Source organism: Microchirus variegatus (assembly GCF_963457635.1).
Source record: "Microchirus variegatus genome assembly, chromosome: 19".
NCBI lineage: Eukaryota > Metazoa > Chordata > Actinopteri > Pleuronectiformes > Soleidae > Microchirus > Microchirus variegatus.
The window spans coordinates 3301000-3313276 of NC_139820.1; the positions used below are offsets into that span (position 1 = coordinate 3301000).

Genomic DNA, 12277 nt, shown 5'->3' on the forward strand with positions numbered 1-12277 from the left:
TGATAAATGTGCCTGCGTTGCGGACATGGTTTTGCCCGCCCCCCCCCTGTGTTTGTCATTAGCCATGAGCGTAGTTTCCGCTGTTAGCTAACCTGCTTTGTCCAACGTTGGTTCAACAATGTACGTTAGCTCTTGTTAGCGTGTTCACATTTAGCTCACAGCGACACCGTGTCGAAAAACAACCAAAAGACGCGTAATGTTTCCAGTGTTTAGTGTTCATATTTAAATATATATACAAATTAATTGAACTAGCGTTGACGTAACGTGGCTTGCTAGGCTAGCACATTTTTTTTTTGCTAGCATGATGCTAACATAGCGAGTTGAGTGGCCCGTTCCATTGTTGCTCTTTGCTAAGGCTAGCTAGCGCGCTAATTCTGTTAAAATGGACTCTTGCAATACGATATTTGTAAAATGATAGTCGTGAAAATGGCCTCCTCGGTATATAGATGTCTTTATCATATATATTTCTGACATTATCGTCAGACAGTGATTTTGCTGTGGTGTGGCTGCTTCGCCATTGTCACAGAGACAGTGAAAGGGCTTAATTCTCTATTTTTTTTTCCACCGTCAAATTATTCTGATCTAGTCATTGTTTGGCGATTTATTTACTTCTTACGTATGCTTGTTAAATTCTTCTCCAGGGAACTCGAGTTGGGGAGGTGGAGGAGGAGGAGGAGGAGGATCAGGCAACAGAGGTATGGAAATACGTCCCTGCATTGTGTATATTTTTTTTAATTCTGTTTATCATCAAAAAATGTAGGGCTTATATCTAATTTGTATGAGTGTTTTTAATTAACTCAATCAAATTCTCTGATTTCTCAGCTTCGTTTTCAGTTTAAGTGTGTTTAAATGCAATGCTATATTGACCATTCAGTTTGGGAACGCACCCAGAGGATAGGGGAAATGCCTATGCTGTTAAAAGTACAACATTATTATTATTATTTAAATTAATAGCCTTCACAGGTATGAAGAAGTGTGTGTAACCTACACTTAAGCCCAATTTATACTCCTGCGTGAAGTGCTCTACGTCGCCGGAGAGCCTCTCCGTCGTCTCCGGCTGCACAAAATATTTTAGTGTCCGTCACTCCATCAAGGGACAACTATAATATAATATATATGTGGTATCTTAATACACAAACCACACGTTAAGACTCTAAATGGCTAATTTCTCGCCTCAAATGATCTCAAAACTGCGAAAAGACCACTGTTTCAATGTTATTCAGCTACAACAACAACAACAGTCTTTCTCCCTCGGACTCCATTGCTCTCTGTAGCCAGAAGCACAACAATTTTGCGTAGCGACCCCTACTAATCGGGCGCAAAATTGCGTTGCGTATCCGGCACCGCGACAGAGAATTACGGAGGCTCAAGGGGTCTCCGTGGTTACGCAGTTGGATAACGCAGTGGAAGCCTAATTCATAGTATCGGTAAAACTGGTGTTTGTGCAATTTCATTCCGAAGAGTATCTGCTGTGCAAAAGATCTATTATGCACCGTTTATTCATGAGCGCTACAGATAGCTTGCAGATGTATGATACCAATTTTAAGACAACAGTGATCTCAGAATGTGACAGATAAAGGCGGTGATAGATGTCTCGCTAATTGATTGCTTTTCCTCCGTGTCAGCCTCTGGCTTTGATCTGTATGGAGGATCTTATAAGGACTCGATGTCTGGCCTTGGCGGCTATGGTGGAGGTGGTGGAGGGGGAGGCGGCGGCGGCAGCGGAGGAGGAGGAGGTCATATGAAGAGAGGTCTATCCGGATCGTCCCTGCTCTCGTCCTCGGGCGCACACGCAGACGCAGTCATCGCCAAGATCAACCAGCGCCTGGACATGCTCACTCAGTTGGAGGGCGGGTTGAAGGTGACCCGGAGTAACAGGTAAAAAAAAAACAAGCTTCCTCGTCCTTATTCATGAGTCGAGTGCCACCGCACATCCATGGCTGTGATAAGTGTTTTTGTCATGGTGGTGTTAACATCCGGCCACGTTATCCCATTACTGACGGACAGTGTTTAGTACAGTTTTGAATGCACCCGTTCAATGCGTTTTTGGACCCAATCTTTGTAATTCCATAGCATGAACGTACAAACTCGGTGCTGTCCACTTGTTTTTCGCTTGAATCTCGGGACAGATGTTAATACTTGGTCTCAAAGGGGTCTTTTCTTATTTTTAGACTGGTCTGGAAAAGGTTTAGGAAAATTGACTTGATGGAAATAATTTTTTTGACAAGTTTCGGACAACATGTATGATATTTGGACAAACTTTGGACTTTCTTTACTATTTTTTACACGTTTTGGACAACATACTTCTTTTGTTGACTTCTTTTCAAGTTTTGGACGACATACCCGGCATGACTTTTTTTCACACACTTTTTTTACTTGTTTTGGTCACATTTCGAACAGCATACATCAGTATGACATTTTTTTTCAAATTTTGGACAATATTTTTTTGTCAGCTTTTGGACGACATACCACGATTTGACTTACAGCGAGCCTATGACTAACACTTAAGCCTCGTAATGCTGTTGGCAATTTATAAGTCAAACGCGTTTGTCCTTGTTTGGGTTCCAGTTGAAGAGCGTTTCTGTGAAATATATCACAATTGCCAAGTCAACACAGTTAGAAACGGTCTTAATATGATAACGTTGCTCCACTAAATATGGCTGTTTTAGTCTTTAATCCAAGAAGGCGTTTACTTATATTTTACACTCAGTTTTGTTTGGGATCAGGAAGCAGTGATTGCTTGCGTTGTTGTTTGTCGGAGTGCTGGGAAGAAACGATATCCCTCTGAGCCACAGATGTTGTGAAAATGCATGCCCCCCCTCCCCACCTGCTGGAGACTGACATTCTTGCACATGACACCAGTTCCATCTTTATGTAGCTCTCCATGGACGTTAGTTTTGTCTCGATTTTACACTTTCATCCTCCATGTGACCTAACCATTTGTCCTGGCTTTAGGTTGCACACGTTGATGAGTTTTCAAGTCGTGCTTGATATTGTTTTGTCAAGCTGAATGTTGCTCGCTGTGTTTACAAAAAGAAATGACCATAGTCCTCGTTTTATCCCCTCTCTGAATATGTATGATCAGTCGATGTCTAGGATCTTGTCTCAGGGCATCACTGGTTCTGATGGAGCACGTTCACGCCTGTTCACGGCCCATCCTTCAACAAGGAATCTGTGTTTAAGGAACTGCATTTCTTTAATCTGCAGCATACTGTTTGAAACTCCCAACAGAAAATGTGGTTGGATGAAACTGAACAAAAATGATAATGAGAAAATTATTGATGAAGTCATAAAAAAAAAAAAAGACCACAATCGGTGAAATAACTTGTTTTGGATCATTGCATTCTGATCTAATGTGGTTCATGGAATAAAGCTGGGAAGTGACAAGAAACGCACACACAAAAAATGGGAGAAAGCAAGACGATAGAGGTGAAGGAATAGCAGGTGGAGAAATCCAAACCTGACTGCCCTCCCTGCCTCCCTTGCTCTCTGCTTTTCTCTATCAATCCTCTCCCTCCCTCCCCGCAGGTTTGACCAGTACGAGTCATTCGACTCGCGTACGTCCTCTCTGGCCTCCTCCCGAGATCTCTACAGATCTGGCGGCAGTAGCTATGGTTATGGTGATGACCGTGGGGACAACCTGCTCATGGGTCAGCGAGGAGGCTCCGGCTTCGGAATGGGGCTTGGGGGAGGAGGAGGAGGCTTTGACAGCCTGTCCTCTTCCTATGGAGTCGCTAAAATGCGACAGAATATGAGGGAGTCCTTCGGCAGTGGCCAGGGAGGTGTCTCCGGAGGTGGAGGATGGGCCGGAGCAGGCCGACGTTCCCCCAGAAGGGGTGGAAATGCCGGGGGGCGAGGAGCTGGACGAGGGTTTGGAAGCCACAGGTCTGATCCCGCTCCGTTAGGCGGTGGCAGGGGAAGTGGTAGTGGCGGTGGCCAGTCCCACCGCGGCCACTCTCCAGGAGGTGGAGGTGGTAGAGGCAAGCTCCCATCTCTTCTATCCAACCGCATGTACCCCGAGAGTGGGGGCTTCCATCAAGGTTCCGCACAGGGGCCTCACGACTTTCCTGGGAGGCATTTTGGAGGGGGCCCACGAGCTGGCCGCCAGCGAGGCCGCAAAAGACCCCTCAACAAAGTAAGTACGTCCAGCCAGATCAGACCCCCCCCCCCCAGACACGGGGCAAAAGTTAAGCCCTTTTTGATTCTTTTTGTATCCTCGACCTACTGGCAAATCAGCTTTAAGTGCTAGTGCCTGCTACGTGCCATCTGAAAGAATGGGCCCCAGTATAAACCCCCATCGTTACACTTTTGACACATGAGTTTTTTTATATATATAAACTCCTCCCAAGTTACTGCCCTGTTTGTCCACAAAAGGCAAGCGACATTTCCCTCTGCCCAGTTAGCGGATGTCGATTTCTCCTGCACACGTTTCATTTTTATTCGTCCCAGTCCGAGGTGGTCGGTTTTAAATAGGGACGAGTGTCTGTATCGGTCTGCCTCTGGTCAAAATCTGATTATAGTCGTTTCAAAACAAAATTAAAAAATGCTATCTCATGCTTCAATAACTGTAAAACACGTTTTAATTGAGTTACACTGGAGCATTTTGTTTTTGAAATGGCTCGTAGAAATGCGGCGTTTACGGCTTTAGTAGTTTAAGAGATTTAAAGTGACTGTATCTGACTGATATCGGTATTGCTAGCTACTCGAGGTATATTGGTATATCGCATCAAGCCGTCCCTAGTGTTAATTTAAGGCAAACACCACTGAGGAAATTTGCAGAGAAGAAGGTAGATGGATGGAGTTTGCTCATAGGCTTACATTTAGATTTCAGTGATGTTGTTTTTTTTTTTTATTGCCAGAAAGTGTATTTTATTTTTTAACCGCTTGTAGCAGGTGAAGCCGCAGCGCGACGTCCAGAAGAAGAGGAAGCAGATGCTCACAGAGGCCGACGAACCCGAGTCGAAGATGAATAGGACGGAGAGGGCGGGGTCAGAGGTCCCTCAAGGTATTCGTCCTGGAAACGAACCGCGTTATTTCGCAGGTTACGCGTCTGTTTTTGCTCCGTCTCGACGTTTGTTTGCTCTGTCTTCGTAGAGCAAGGCGAGAAAAACGGCGACGCCATTGAACCGCAGGCTGAAGCCGAGGTGAGTCCGAGTTTCGGGAGTGCTGGAGTTGACGACGTGAACGCGTAAACCTGCGTGGTATAACTTCCTCCTGTGTTTTCTTTACAGGAGACGCAGCCTGCTAACGAGGGAGAGAAAGGTGAGCTTTGCTTCCTCGTCGATTTTGTATTTTTCGACGCCAGCTTCCTCCTCACGCGTTCTAACGCCTGCTCTTTTGTTCTCTTGTTCAGCTGCAACCAAACAGGAGCAGAAGAAAAAGCCGCAGGGCAAACAGAGCCCAGTGCAGGCTCAAGACAAGCACCCGAAAATGAGAAAGAGAAGGGGCTTCCTTGAAAGGTAAGACGGCAACGTAAACAACATGTTTGTTTGTTTTTCCCTCTGTGCATCACCTCGCTGAAATCTATCCTCATTTCCTCACGATTTCAGGATGATGTTCGCCTGCTCGGTCTGCAAGTTCCGCTCTTTCTACAAGGACGAAATGGAAACTCACCTCGAGAGTCGCTTCCACAAGGACCACTTCAAGTTCCTCTCAGGACAGCTGTCCAAGCCCACCACAGATTTCTTACAGGTGACTCCAGATCGATCGTACGGCGTATGACAGTGCCAAGCTTTTAGGGAGTGGGGTTTACCACAGAGTCACACTGTGCATGGACATGATTACTCGAGATTAATCTGGAATTCTGGATTTTACGACCTGAGATTTTCACCCCATTACGGAAGAGGATTAGGACCACACAGGAAAAAAATATTTGAGTTCTGAGTTTCAAAGTCCGAATTCTGCGTTTCAAAGTCCGAATTCTGAGAATAAACTCCTTGAAACTCAGAATTTGAACTTTGAAACTCAGAATTCGGACTTTGAAACTCAGATTTCAGACTTTGAACTCTAAATTCAGACTTTATTCTCAGAATTCTGACTTTAAACTCTGAATTTGGACTTGAAAATTTGAAAATCGGACTTTGAACTCAGAATTCAGACTTCATTATCAGAATTTGAACTTTGAAACTCAGAATTCTGTCTTTGAAACTCAGAATTTGGACTTGAAACTTAGAATTCAGACTGAAACTCAGAATTCAGACTTTAAACTCAGAATTCGGACTTTGAAACTCAGGATTTGGACTTAAAAACTCGGAATTTGGACTTTGAAACTTGGAATTCAGACTTTATTCTCAGAATTCTGACTTTATTCTAAGAACTCTGAGTTTTAAAGTGAGAACTCAAATATCTTTTTTCCTGTGTGGTCCTAATCCTCTTCCGTAACGCATAAATGGGCAAAAAAAAAATTGAAATGTGTGTGGAATTAACGACCACATGACGTCTTTATTTTAGTTTTCTCCACACCCTTTGTGCTGAATAGTAACCCTAGCAGCTGGGTGTTCCCATTCCACTCGATGTAAACGCGGCGTAATGAATAAGAGAAGTCACAAACCAATCAAAAAAAAACATTTGTCTTTGTAGGAGTACTTGCAGAACAAGTTTACGAAAACGGATCAAAGAGTGAGCCAGCTGGAAAACCACAATGCTGCCATCTGCCAGGTGTATAAAGAGCAGGACCTCACCAGAGGTTTGTGTGTGTTTGTATTCATTCACCTGAGACGGCACGGGTGTCGGTAAAGGCTCACTTCAGACGTTTCCTCGCGTTTATCTGCAGATCTCGGTATGGAGCACTTCATGAGGAAGGTGGAAGCGGCGCACTGTGCAGCGTGTGACCTCTTCATCCCCATGCAGCAACACCTGATACAGAAACACGTCAAGTCTGCCGACCACAACTACAACCGCAAGGTATGTCCGATAATCCCCCCCCCCCCCCCCCTCCAAGTGGATCATTCCTTCATACCAACAACAATACCAAGACTTCATTCTCAGAATTCAAACTCTGAAACTCAGAATTTAGGCTTCATTCTCAGAATTCTGACTTTATTCTCAGATTTCAGACTTTGAAACTCAGAATTCTGACTTTCAAACTCAGAATTCTGACTTAATTCTCAGAATTCTGACTTTAAACTTATAAATTAGACTTCATTCTCAGAATTCGGACTTTAAACTCAGAATTCAGACTTTAAACTCAGAATTCGGACTTTAAACTCAGAATTCAGACTTTACTCTCTGATTTCAGACTTTAAACTTATAAATTAGACTTTATTCTCAGAATTCAGACTTTAAACTTATAAATTAGACTTCATTCTCAGAATTCAGACTTTAAACTCAGAATTCGGACTTTAAACTCAGAATTCAGACTTTATTCTCTGATTTCAGACTTTATTCTCTGATTTCAGACTTTATTCTCTGAATTTGGACTTAATTCTCAGAATTCAGACTTTAAACTTAGAATCTAGACTTCATTCTCAGAATTCAATCTTTGAAGCTCAGAATTTAGACTTTATTCTCAGAATTTGGACTTTAAACTCAGAATTCAAACTTTATTCTCTGAATTCGGCGATATTCTCAGAATTCGGACTTTAAATAAACTTATAATTTACACTTCATTCTCATTCAAACTTTGAAACTCAGAATTTAGACTTCATTCTCAGAATTCGGACTTGAAACTCAGAATTCAGATTTATTCTCAGAATTCGGACTTTAAAATTAGAATTTAGACTTCATTCTCAGAATTCAAACTTTGAAACTCAGAATTTAGACTTCGTTTCTCAGAATTCGGACTTTGAACTCGATATTTGGACTTGAAACTCAGAATTCAGACTTTTAACTCAAGACAATTAAAAATAAGACAATTTTAGCTGAGTCATGTTTGGCCTGTTCATGTTTGGCTGGAAATCTGAACCTTTTAATTGTAAATGCAAATGTTTCTTTTATTCTAGGCGATGATGGAGCAGGCCAAGAGGGCCAGTCTCTCGGTCGCCCGAAGCATCCTTAACCACAAGCTCATTGGCAAGAAGCTGGAAAGTTACCTCAAGGTACGTGAATCGTTTCTGCAGCACGCTAGCTAGCCGCGGTGTGTTACAGCTTAGCATAGCAGCGGAGAAAACTAAGCCGAATTCCAAGTTCAACGATTTATGGCTCCAATTCTCCTTCATGTCTTTAGTACTTTTTTGCCAGTATGGATTTTAAATGGGTCTTAAATTGTATTCATTATGGTCTTAAAAAAGTCTTTAAAAAATCTTAAATTTGACTTGTTGAAACCTGCATAGAGTTTCCCCTTAAAACCACTCTCGTCTTTTGCAGGGTGAAAACCCTTTCCTCGGTAACCAGGACGACCAGGATCAAGAGGACTGCATGTTGATGGACGTGTCGGAGTTGGAGTTGACCAGCGAGACGGCAGACGGGCAGACTGACGCAGAGCAAACCGCTGAGGAGCCGGCGGCGGTGGCGGCGGCAGAGGTGGAGCCAGAGGGAGACCCGAGCCAAGAGGTGGCTAAGGAGGAAGAAGAAGAAGCACCGATAGCAACACCACCAACAACACCAACAACGACAACAACGACAACAGAAGCAACAGTGAAGAAAGAACAAGAGGAAGAGGAGGTGAAGATGGAGGAGGAGCAAGAAATGTGTGCAGAGGAGGAAGGCTTTGAGGTGGGCGAAGAAGAAGAAGAGGAGGAGGAGGAGGAGACGTACGTGGTACACGATGAGGTCGGGGAAGAGGAATTACAGTGCGACGACGCGGAGGAGGAGGACGACAACGACGAAGGAGTGCAAGCGACAGAAGTGGAGGACAAGGACAAAGACAAGAGTCAGGAATGACTCGGGGATTCCGTGGGTGCTGATTTCTTGACCCGTGATATCTGATTGGACCATGCAACCTCATTAAGAAATACACACACCATGCGCTCACGCCGTTTTTCACTAATTCAGTGTCATTTTTTTTGTTGTTGTTGTTGTTGTTATTAAGGGAACAGTTTTTGCATTTTGAGAAATCAATTTTTTTTTGCTGATTTAATTAGGGTACAGTGTTGTGGTATTAGGAGTTCAGTCACACGTTGGTGTCGTCTCTCCCCCAGGATGGGATACACTTCTCGGGGGTTAGCGTAGAACATTTCAGACCTGGTGCATGTCTCGTGGAAGATTAGAGGTAGAGCTGTTACCACATGTACTCTTATCACATTTTCTTAAGCCAGGGTCTGTCATTTGTTATTGAGCTAATATATATATTTTTTTTTTTAAATCTCATTTGTTGAATTTTTTTTTTTTTAAGGTATATCATTAACATCCCCGTGACTGTTGCTTCTGATATATCGTTATAAATGAAAGGTATCGTTCAAAATCTGTCGAAATCCAACCTGACTTACTGTGCACACCTTGAAGCACAAACGATAGTAAGATCAGAGAAAGTGCAGATTTCAGACTCTATAACTTAGAATTCTGACTTTAAAACTCAGAATTCTGACTTTGAAACTCAGAATTTGGACATTATTCTCAGAATTCAGACATTATTCTCAGAATTCTGTCTTACAACTCCGAATTTGGACTTTGAACCTCAGAATTCTGAGTTTCAAAGTCTGAATTCGTACTTTGAAACTCAGAATTCAGATTTTGAAACTAAGAATTCGGACTTTGAAACTCAAGAGTTCGGATTTTTAAACTCAGAATTTGCACTTTATTCTCAGAATTCAGACTTTATTCTTAGAATTCGCACTTAATTCTCAGAATTTGGACTTAATTCTCGGAATTCTGTCTTAAAACTCAGAAACGCGGACTTTATTCTTCAGGATGCTTCAGGTTGTGACTTCCTGTGCATACCCTGAAGCACAAACGATAGTAAGAACATCAGAGAAAGTGCATAATTCGGACCTTGAAACTCAGAATTCGGATTTTGAAACTCAGAATTCGGACTTTATTCTTCACAGACGATAGTAAGAACATTAGAAAAAGTGCAGCTAAAATTAACTGTTTCACAACAGACGGATACTTAATTTTGAGGATGCAGCTTTGGCAGCTTTTGTTTCTTTTCTCCAAAATGTAGCCTGCGATTGCTAGGATTTCCAGATTTAAAGACCCTAGCTTGAAACCCCCAGAAAGAAAGCAAAAATCTGTATTATTTAAAAAAAAGACAAACTCTCCCTTATTCTGTTGTGCCTTTTTGGTTTGAAAGTATTCTTTATCTCGGTTTATTAAGTGACGATTGCTGTAAATTTGAGACGCGGCGTCGCGGCGTATCTGCTCGTTTACAGTATTCACGGTGAATAGATGTCGCTTTTGCGTTCTTTTGCTCAAATGTTAGGACGTGGAGGCTTCTTTTTTTCTTTTTTCCGAATACTTGACTGTGGACTCCACTGTCAAAATGTATATCGGACGTTTTGTTTCACTGCGAGTAAGAAATAAATTTGTCGAATAAACCTGACTTGTTTTGTCTTGCATCTCTGGCAACTCGATGCTCTGTTAATTCACATTGATTTATCAGTGTTTAGTGTATATGCACTATACTTTGACATCATTAAAGCACAAATTAAGGCTCATTAAGGGTGCTTCATTTCAATTTTATGGCATTCTCAGAGTTGTAGTAATCGTCCCTTTCCACCAGATGGAGCCATCGCTACCTAAAAAACAAACAATAGTGCATTTAATATATGGGAAGAATGAATAATATTAAAATATAGACTTAATATTTGATTGTCTTTGTATAGAAATACCGTACAAGGGTTAAAGTGTAGTGTTTAATACAAATAAAAAAAAAAAACATTGGGTGAAAAACGCACCACAAATCAGTGCAAAAATGAGCAAAAAAACCAAAACAACACTGCAAATAGACACGCAATTAAATGAAAACTGACCACAAAAACAATGCATGACACTGAAGAAATGAATGGAAAACTTGCCACAAATGAGCAGAATTTGTTTATTTTATTTAATGCTGTGTTTTTTTTTATATAAAAATATTTGTATAACAGGAGTGTATTTTGAATTTTTACATTTTCAGACCTTAATATGTTAATATCTTATTTATAAACCCTTTGGTTTTATGCATTGATTCTCTGTGTCGCCAGTAGGGGGAGTTGCTGATTTTGCCAAATATTACTTGAACGCAAAATCTGGTGTCAAACAAAAAGTTATCACATTTATTTTGACAGGCGTATTTGTGACAGAGTAGAATAAGTAGAATACATTTAGTATAGTAGGTGTGTGAATTATCAAAAATCATTATTATTGGCAGCCACAGAGGGGCCCCAAAATCAAATTTTGCTTCGGGCCCCATGGGGGCTTGGGCCGGCCCTGTGTGGACCACATAAGACACGAAACCTCTAAAGTGAACCAAAAACACAAGACGACATTGTATATTTGGGCAAATTAATGTCTTCCTGGCTCTTTTAATGACGGAAATAATTGCAGGTTATTGCATGATGTTGCCCCGGAGGGAGGCGGGCAGTAGGCGGGGCTGTGGGCGGGGTTGTCGGGAGTGCGGGGCGGGCTGCGGTGTGGTGACATTCCGCCTGCCCCTCTGCGTCTGACGTCACCGACGTCAAACGGGACTGTTTGTTCTGGATTTGGGGCGAGGAAGGTCTGCGAGCGCTGACACCCGACTGAACAAGGTAAAAGCGGGCATTTGCTGTGTTTTTGTGACCGCCGGTGGCTTACCGAAGGACCGCTCGGAGCCCGTGTAATTCGGGGAGACGTCCGCGGCGGCCGTCGGTGGCGTACTTGGCGCGCTGTCAGTGTGCGATACGCGCAAGCGGGGCATGAGCTGCCCTCGCAGGCCTTGCGCCGGCTCGGGCACACGCGACAGACGCGATTTTTTTTAGTCTTTTACGTTCGCCCGATGTCCTTATTGTGGATATTTCGTGTCGTATCCGTGTCCCGTCGCCGCCCGTGTTACGGCCGTTCCCGCGGCGTGGGATGCTCCGCGCTGTCAGTGTGCACGTTAGCTGCGGGTCGCTATCATGCTAGCCTGCTAGCTTGCTAGGCTGTTTGTTTGTAGCCCCGTAGGCCGTATTCGTGACACAAGCTACGCCAAAAACGGCGGCGTAGTTTACGCGCGGTGGCGCAGACTCTCCATGTGAATTGTGACGTACGTCACTTCGAGAATATCATATCCCCCGAGTTCGAGTTGTATGTTCTGAAATGCTGTGTACGTGCGGAGCTGTCACTATCACGTCACGGCGGAGTTTAGCTAAGCGAGCGCTAAAGCTAACCGTAAAAAAACAGTGTCCTTGCGCTAAAGGACAGGCATTTAACTATAACGTTGTTCGGTTTTCGTCGGCTTTTT

At 43.1% G+C, this 12277-nt stretch overlaps 1 protein-coding gene across 2 annotated transcripts; it reads left to right on the forward strand.

The window, feature by feature from the left end:
• Nucleotides 1–1729: 1729 nt before the first annotated feature.
• Nucleotides 1730–10376, forward strand: LOC310940740 (uncharacterized protein). Of its 2 annotated transcripts, none has more exons than XM_083905733.1 (11): nt 1730–1878; nt 3529–4135; nt 4891–5005; nt 5095–5144; nt 5232–5262; nt 5354–5459; nt 5550–5691; nt 6580–6685; nt 6773–6903; nt 7941–8036; nt 8305–10376. In XM_083905733.1, exons 1-11 carry the CDS (start codon nt 1742–1744, stop codon nt 8818–8820), a joined length of 2037 nt encoding a protein of 678 aa, XP_083761859.1. In that variant the 5' UTR covers nt 1730–1741; the 3' UTR covers nt 8821–10376. The 2 variants fall into 2 exon arrangements, with proteins under 2 accessions (XP_083761859.1, XP_083761860.1); XM_083905734.1 differs by having other exon boundaries at nt 4894–5005.
• The last annotated feature ends 1901 nt before the right edge of the window (nt 10377–12277 follow it).

Excerpts from the sequence above, each read along its gene's own strand:
- LOC310940740 (XM_083905733.1), top strand. The coding sequence starts at position 1,742 with ATGAAGAGAGGTCTATCCGGATCGTCCCTGCTCTCGTCCTCGGGCGCA. Across the intron at positions 5,006-5,094 it reads GGGGTCAGAGGTCCCTCAAG|AGCAAGGCGAGAAAAACGGC; the intron begins GTATTCGTCCTG and ends CTGTCTTCGTAG. Across the intron at positions 5,692-6,579 it reads CCACCACAGATTTCTTACAG|GAGTACTTGCAGAACAAGTT; the intron begins GTGACTCCAGAT and ends TTGTCTTTGTAG.